Source organism: Pinus tabuliformis, chromosome 6, assembly GCF_031772625.1.
Source record: "Pinus tabuliformis cultivar Carrire ecotype Pingquan chromosome 6, CPIR1, whole genome shotgun sequence".
In the NCBI taxonomy this organism is placed as follows: Eukaryota; Viridiplantae; Streptophyta; class Pinopsida; order Pinales; family Pinaceae; genus Pinus; species Pinus tabuliformis.
In genome coordinates, this window is record NC_142292.1 from 1,774,923,229 (window position 1) to 1,774,932,112 (window position 8,884).

An 8,884-nucleotide genomic window follows, 5' to 3' on the forward strand; every position below is an offset into this window, starting at 1 on the left:
GAGGAATTTCAAAGTAAGTTTGTTGAATTATTTTTATTTATTTCTAGATTATAATTTTCTTTTAAATATAACATATTGTTCTTGGTAGTATTTGTTATACATATCATTATATTAACTTTTTTTACTTTATTTATGTAGTCACAAAGTTTACATGAAAATTCAAGAACAAATGGTTAAATTGTTGAATGAAGATAGTTGGGATGATGTTGTACGCAACTCCCCATATTCAAGTTCTACATCAACATTTAAAAAAAAATATCTTACATTTAAAAAGGTATGTTGATTTATACATTCATTTTTATTCATCTGTATACTATTTTTAATATAACTTACACATATATTTGTTTATTTTATAAAATATGAAGAATGATGAAAATGGAGCACCAGATAGTTTCAGAACCTTTATTGAAAAAATAAAGATCGAAAGATTGAAGAAGCAACATCTTACGAATGTTGAACTTGATCCAACTCTTACTTATTTCATTTGGAATGGGCTAGACACTATTCAATGTAACGTAATACAAGGCGACTATGAAGACATTGCTAAACTCATACCTAAAAGGGATTATGTTCTAGTTATTGCAGATATTCCCCATGGTTTCAATATTCCAAACATTGACATGTTAGTGACCCTTATACTTATCAAGCTCTTAGTAAAGTGGTTGCGGGATTTATAGAAATCACATCATCACCATTATGGAGATTTGTGACATTTCATTTAGACACACAATTGGCAATGTTATTGTCAAGCTTCAAGGGGAAAACAAATTTAAAGATGCAACTTACATGGTAAGACGTTTAAAATGTATATTTGATTAATGTTAAAAAATTCATTTATGTACAAGTTAATTGAACTTTTACTATTTCATGTTACATGCAAAAGTCAAATCTTCTTAACCATGAAGATCAACCATTTATAAATGATTGTGAGTTCATCCATATTGATAGTTGGAAAAAAGGTGATATCTATATGTCTATGATTTTTAATTAGGTAGATGGAAAGAGTCACGACCAAACACTGACTTATGATGCTGTTGTGAGAAAACTAACATATGAAGACAAAGAAGCAAAAGGAGAGATAGTTAATATTTATCAAAAATCACAGTTATTGATTAACTATCTTATAGACATATGTTCAAATGAAGGAGATTGGGTTTTGGATTTATTTTCTAGCTCAAGTAAGTTTTATTATATGGAATTTAATTTCAATATGTTATTTATTAATTTATATGTCATTGTACTAATTTACTTCATTATTTCTTTTGTGCTTGATAATTAGGTACAACACTAGCATGTTTTTTTTTTGGAAGAAAAAATCGAACTTTTTATTAGCCGAAATAAAAAGTTGCATAGTATATGCGTTAAGCATCAGAGAAAATTTTAAGAACCACCATAAATTTATATGTATAATAAATGGGTGAATCCCCATGATACATAGGAAAAATGGGAAGCGATTTTATCACTAATATATATATATATATATATATATATATATATTGGTGAATCTCTGACCAGATTATATTATCTTGTAAAGTCATGGCGAATCTTTCACTAAATTATAAAATCTTGTAAGATCTTGGAAAATCTTTCACTGAATAATAAAACATTGTGAAGACCTGGAGAATGTTGTGTTGAAGTATGAAACCATATATGATAATAATAAAACATATTCATTAAACTGTAATATACTAACACACATGTTTGGAAAGAAGAAACATAATTTTCACTTCCTACAAACAATGTTGCAAGTTTTAGTGGCCATGTTTGTCATGGTAGGAGAGATTAATGTTTTCTCTACCACTTTTGTCAAGCTACCACTTTTGCGAAGCTATCAAATTTCTTTCTTATTCCATAGACTCCAACTGCGAGATAAAAAAACACATCAAGTTTGTTTACTCCAACACGCCAATAAGTAGCAAGCCTCGACTATATAATATAATGAAGTAGTAGGTATCTCAAAGGCCTCAAGGGGATCTAATGGAACGAAGTGACCATTGTCAGAAGCCTTCCAATCAATATATAAATATATAAATGTAGATTTATTATTATTTTAATTGGAAATCTTCAATTAAATAATAAAATTTAATTACGTCTCTCCCAATCTAAATTTCTTATTAGCATAATTCAGTACCTTCATACCATTTTTAAGAACGTTGTAACATGTGGATTAATTTCCTTTTTGGTGCACAATCTCCGCCTTTTAGGACAATATGGTGCAGTGAACCAATCCCTACAGATAATTACGAAAAACTAAGAATAGCATAGAAGATGAAAGGTTGTATAAACCATCATATTTTTCAAACAACTAATCCAAGATCAGTAACTTAATTTTTTCATGAAGATATCATATTGAGGATGTTTGAAAAATGGTGGGAAATCTGCGCAGCGAGTATCTCTCTTCTACGAGGGTGATGTGGAAAGAGTTAAGATCTCATTGTTTTGAATTCTTTTTTTGTTAAATCAGAAAAAACCAATATTAATGGAGATATCGATATTTTTTACTAAATTTTGTGAAGTGACTAAATGTAGCTTTAACCATTCACCTTAAGATTTTTTTTAAAATATAATTTCCTAAGTCTATTTAATATCTTCATTATCATAAAAACCAACCTATATCCATCTTAACTCCACATCTACCACTCTTAGAGGGATGAAATCTATTTATCCCTCCCAGCACTCAGTAGACTCGAAATTAAGATGGATCTAAGCTGATAGAATTTCCCCTTTAAATAGTCTATGCTCACATGAATACCATGGTATTACCATGGGTCAATACCATGGGTTATCATAAACCTGGAGCTTAAAAACTACTATTAGTAATTTATAAAAATTAATAAAATTAATAATTGATTTTTATTTTATTTTTTTATTTTAACCAAGTTAAAATGTTTAAGTCACATTAAATTATAAGATCCATTTTTGCTCTTGATCTACCAACCCTGAGAGGGATCAAATATTTTTTCACTCTATGTTAGTTTGCATATCACGATATTTGATCCAAGCCCCGAGAGGGATCAAATATTTTTTCACTCTATGTTAGTTTGCATATCATGATATTTGATCCAAAGTAAGGATGGATCTATGCTAGTTTAATTCCCCCCTTTAAATAAGCTACATTCCATGTGAATACCATGTGCCATCTTTATTTTTATTAATACTAATATTAGGGTTAATAATGTTTTTTTCATGGTATTAATAATAATTTGGCCCATGGTATTTGTGCCATCTTTATTTTTATTAATACTAATATTAGGGTTAATAATGTTTTTTGCATGGTATTAATAATAATTTGGCCCATAGGCTTCACCTAAATATAACACATTTTTTGAGTGTTCGTAAATATAAGGTGGCTTATGGAGTAAATATAAAAAATGTTTTATTTATTTACCATACCTCTCGTTTATTTATATTTTTATTAATTTACCATACCTCTTTTATAAATATGGTAGTAAAACTTTCTTTTTGGGCCTTCTTAAATAGAAAGAGGGTTATGGACTAAATATATAAAGATGTTTTATTATTTACCATACCTATAATTTATTTATATTTTTATTTATTTACCATACCTTTGAAGTATAAAAGGAGGTTTTATTTATTTACCATACCTCCACTTTATTTGTATTTTTATTTATTTACACGTTTGCGTGTTCATAAATATAAGGTGATATATGGAGTAAATATAAAAAAATGTTTTATTTATTTACCATACCTCTCGTTTATTTATATTTTTATTAATTTACCATACCTCTTTTATGAATATGGTATTTGGCCCATAGGATTCACTTAAATGAAACGTGTTTTTGAGCCTTCGTAAATAGAAAGAGGGTTATGGACTAAATATAAAAAGAGATTTTATTTATTTACCATACCTCTAGTTTATTTGTATTTTTATTTATTACCATACTTTTGGAGTAAGTATAAAAAGAGCTTTTATTTAATTACCATACCTCCACTGTATTTATATTTTTATTTATAACTATCATAAATACATTTTCTTGAAAATGAGGGCGAATGGAAGATTGTAACTCCTAATTTCAAGGGTTAAATTTACTTTTTTACCCTCTCCTTTAAAATAAGGTGGGCTAACCTCCATACCTAATTTTTTTATAAAATAAACTTGAGGCGATTTGTAACAATGTACTATGATACAAAATATTCGCCCAATAAAAATATAAAACCCCTTAATTTAGCCCAAGGGCGAAAATTGGCCCCTAAAATTTTCCATGTTAAGCATTCATTTTTGTTGTATGATTTGCAGATCATAGAGCTCATAGGATGTAAGATATACTTTCCTGTCAAAGAAACATGACAATAAACCACTGATCTGGTGTACAGGCCTCCTCTTTATGAGAAAAACAACCCCTTTGATCAGTTCATATCGATAAAACTTGTTTGTCCATAGGTTCAAAAAAGCATAAAACGGTTGGTGTATCTTCCCGGGCCTCCTCAGAGAGGAAAACAGCCCAAACAAGAAGAACAACGAAAATAGAAGTCTGAAAATAAATGCATATAGCAGTAATTGTCTAGAGCATGTGAATATAAAAGCCAACAACAAAATCGTTGTCTGTTATAAAGACATGGAAACAATAATATAGAGTTATGAATATGGTGGATGATCCGACACACGGATCTCGCCCTAGTCCTCGTCCTCTATCCTCCAACTGCCCATATCTTGTTGCAAACCTGCTTTAGAAAGCTTGTCTGTTGCATCATTGCGATCCCTATAGATATGGCAAAGAGAAAAAACATTAAAGGAATACTTTAGATGTTTTGTCTCTTCTAATAATGGTGATAAAATGTAATTCTGACATCTGCTCTCTCCATTGAACCATTTAATAGTATTCATTGAGTCCCCGAAGATCTGAACTGTGAGTATGCCTAGGTGAATAAGCTAACAAAGGAGAAGTTTGAGAGCTGACAGCTCCGCAAAGTTGTTTGTTCCAGTCCCCAGCCCCATCGAGGCTTTAAGACATCTGCTTTGGTTTATGTGAATTACCAACCCTACTCCAGCTCTATTGTTTTGGGATGCCCCATCAAAATAAGCCCATGGGATTCCTTCCTTGATATGTTCCACTCTAGTTATCCTGGATGTGTTTCCTTTAACAGGCTCGGGTATACTTGCGTAGACTGATGTGCATTGAACTGCAATGACCTCATAGGGAGTAGACTTATCCATAAAAATGCAGTTGTTCCTTGCTATCCAAATGCCCCAGGCTATGATAAGAGGCAGATTTCGCATGTTCCCTTCCGGGTATAGCTGCCACCATCTTTGCCAAACTTCTGGAAAAGAACCCCCTTCCCAGGTTACAGACTTTTGAAGCAATCTTCCGACCTCCGTCCACACCTTTTTAACAAAAGGGCATTCAATAAATAGGTGCCGAATTGTTTCTGAGTCATTTTTACATAAAGGGCATCTCCCAGGGCCTGTCTTATATCTGGCCTGAAGAATGTCCCAGGTTGGTACCTTCCGCCTGAGAATGCACCAGAAGAAAAGTCTAGTTTTTGCAGGACTTTGTAGCTTCCACAAGAGTTTGGCCCACCAATCCGGAATTCCCCAACCTTTCTTAGACATAAGGAACTTGTATCCATATTTTGGGGAGTAGGATCCAGAGTCAGCATGAGCCCACACCAACTGGTCCAGCCTCTCTCTCAGCCTCACATTAGATCTGGAAAGCTCCTTGATAAAAACATTCCATTCTCCCCACCACTGTGGCATCAAATCTAGGTCCATCCCTGAGAGCCAAGCTTGACCCCAAATGGTGGAGTGTCCTTGCTTCTCGATTTGATTGAGGAAGTGAATGCCTTTTGAATCAAGCTGCATAATGAGGCCCAGGGATAGAGCAAAGTTTTCGTTACAACCTACCCACGGGTCCTTCCCTAACCGGATGTTCTCCCCGTTCCCTACCTGCCAGGACAATCCTTGCTCTATGATCTTGAAAGCATCTATGGTGGCCTTCCATACTACTGATGCATTCCCTTTTTTTTTGTTGGGACTTCTTATCCAATCTTCTAAAGGAATAGGGTCGATATATTTCCTCTTAACCACCATCGTCCACAGGTTCTCCATCTTTATAATCCTCCATCCTGATTTCACTACTAACGAAGGCCCGAAAGTAGTGAGATATTTAATTCCCCAACCTCCCCATTCCTTGGGCCTTGCCACCTTCTCCCATGCCACCCATGGGAGAACCGATTCCTCCTTAGACCCTGCCCATAGGAATCTACTACATATCCTTCTTATTTTTTCCAGGATGCCTTTCGGAACCCATGTCAAAGCTGCCCAATAAACTGGAATTGCCAAAATAACAGATTTAATAAGGGTCAATCTTCCAGCTCTCGAGAGCCACTTAAAACTCCAATGTGTTATTCTGGCTTCAATTTTTGCTATTAGCCAGTGCCAATCCTACTTCCTATAGGCATTTGGTTTCAGCCAAAAACCCAGGTATTTAAAAGGATCATCGAGCTTACGAACTTCAAAGGGCATGGCATCTGATATTTGATTTATTTCCTGTCTATTGAAACCTTCCAGAATCAGTTGAGATTTATCCTGGTTCACTTGCATTCATGTAGCCTTCATAAATAGTTCCAGTATCCTCTTAAACTCCTTAATTTCGTTGATGCTTCCATTACTGAAGAGCAGAATGTCATCTACAAATAAAAGATGAGATATAAACAGATTTACCGCCACTTCCAGCCCTCTTATGACTCCTTCCCTTTTGGCTTCCAGCACTAATTGGCTAAGCCCTTCAGCAGCCAGTAGAAAGAGGAGTGGCGATAGGGGGCATCCCTATCTCAGCCCTCTTTTCCCTTGGAAAAAAGAAGAAGCAGCCCCATTGATCATCACCGCAAAACTAACACTTGTTAAACATCCCATGATCCAATTTATGAAATCAACTTTAAATCCCAGGTGTGTTAGCAACATACGGATATATATCCAACTTATTCTATCGTAAGCCTTGGAGAGATCTATTTTCACGACTGCTCCTTTCCCCTTCTTCTGTTTGACACTGTGAATCGTTTCCTGTGCAACCCCGATTGCTTCATGGATCTGTCTACCATCCAGGAACCCAAACTGTTCTTTTGAGATGCTTCTGGACAAGATAGGTTTTAATCGGATAGCTATCACCTTTGTGATTATTTTGTAAATGCAATTGCACAAGGAGATTGGTCGAAAATCCTCGAAAGAGACTGGGTCTTCCTTCTTTGGAATTAGGGCTATGAACGTTGCATTAAAAGGGGCATAAATAGCTCCTTTCCTCCTGGATTCTTCAACCACATCCGTCACTTCCTGTCCAATTTGTTCGAAAAAATGTTGAAATAGTTCAATTGTCCACCCATCTGGACTAGGACTCTTGTCCCTTGCCATTGATTTGATGATGCTCTCCACTTCCTTCTTCGAGACTTCTCCCATAAGATCCACTACGTCTTCATCATCCACATAACGAGGGAAACTTTGGGCTGTCCTGATTACTTCAGCCAGTGAAGCTTCCGCTTGTCCTGTGAAGAGCTTTTGGAAATGGCTTATCCCCATCTGTGACAGATTTTCAAAAGAGTTTGCTTCTCTGCCTTCTTCATCCTTCAATTTCCAAATTGTGTTTATATTCTTCCTTCCTCTTGCATAATTTTGAAAAAACTTGGTATTTTCATCTCCTGCCTTTAGCCATATAGCTCTACTTTTCAATCTCCATTGTTCTTCTCTTGCTAGAAGGATTTTACTCCTTTGACCTTCCAATAACAATATTCTATCCCTTTTTTCCTGAGTTTCATAGCCATCCACTTCAGGACTTTCCAGGTCTTGTAGCTCCAACCCTATTTTGATTAACTCTTCATCTTGTTTTAGTTTCTTTGCCTTTGCCCATTCCACCATTGCTTTTTTCAGACGCTTGAGATTCTCCATGAAGAGGAACGCTTTGTCCTCTGAATCACTGGCCCTCATAGTTCTCTAGGTTTCTTTGAAAAGCATGTTATATGAGTCCTCCAACAGCCAAGCAGGATTAAATTTAAAAGGGGTTGTTGACTTTTTAGGAGGTTTGGTAAGCTCAAGCAATATTGGAAGGTGGTCTGAATTCCCTCCCTCTCCCACCCATTGACGAAAGGCTGGAACCTTTGTTGCGACCTCTTCACATAAGAGAAAACGATCCAATCTTTTTGCTATTCTATTTTCCCCTGTTCTTCGATTCCTCCAGGTGGGCCTTACTTTCAACAGGTTAATATCCACCAATTTGTTGGTGCTAAGGGCATTGTAGAAAAAGTCTGATAAGGGGTCTTCTCTAGCAGAGGGACCCCATATTTCAGCAGCTCCAATTGAGAAATTTAGATCTCCTCCTATCACAAGATTTGGGTTTATCATTACAGATTTGGAAAGCAATGAATTCCAGAACAGAGCTCTCCCTTGACAAGGTCCATATATATTTACTATCAGCAAAGGGGAACATAATTCTATGGAGTAGACTTCCATTCCCATTACATGATCCATCCCCCACGAACTTTGAATTTTAAACTTTCCTTCCCTGAATCCCATGGCTAAACCTCCAGAGTGACCTTTGGCATCCATGGCCTGAAAATTCCACCCCGGCAAAAGGATTGACAGAGAATTTGTGACATCTTCTCCCCTACCCAAAGTTTCCTACAAGAGGAGGAAATCCAGATTGTACTGATGGATAACCTCTTTGAGAGCCAGTTTTTTAGGTTTACTGGCTAAACCCCTACAGTTCCAAGATAGTATTATCATTTTTCAACCCCAGCAGAGGGCTTCACTGCTCTAAGCGCCCCAGAAATAGACATTTGTTTTCCATCTGCAATATCTATCTTAGCTCGAACCTGAGCCTTTGACAAATTTGTTTTCCTACCTCTCACTTTCCACTCACTAATCTGAGATAGGTCC

The 8,884-nt window shown here is 35.4% G+C and overlaps 2 protein-coding genes across 2 annotated transcripts; both read right to left on the reverse strand.

The window, feature by feature from the left end:
• Window positions 1-4,891: 4,891 nt before the first annotated feature.
• LOC149266063 (uncharacterized) lies at window positions 4,892-7,936 on the reverse strand. Its single transcript, XM_089407006.1, has 2 exons — window positions 6,925-7,936; window positions 4,892-6,288 (listed from the first exon to the last, which is right to left on the reverse strand). The coding sequence occupies exons 1-2, from the start codon at window positions 7,934-7,936 to the stop codon at window positions 4,892-4,894; spliced, it is 2,409 nt and encodes an 802-aa protein (XP_089263132.1).
• Window positions 7,937-7,942: 6 nt separating this feature from the next.
• Window positions 7,943-8,554, reverse strand: LOC149266064 (uncharacterized). Its single transcript, XM_089407010.1, has one exon. The coding sequence runs from the start codon at window positions 8,552-8,554 to the stop codon at window positions 7,943-7,945; it is 612 nt and encodes a 203-aa protein (XP_089263136.1).
• Window positions 8,555-8,884: the final 330 nt, after the last annotated feature.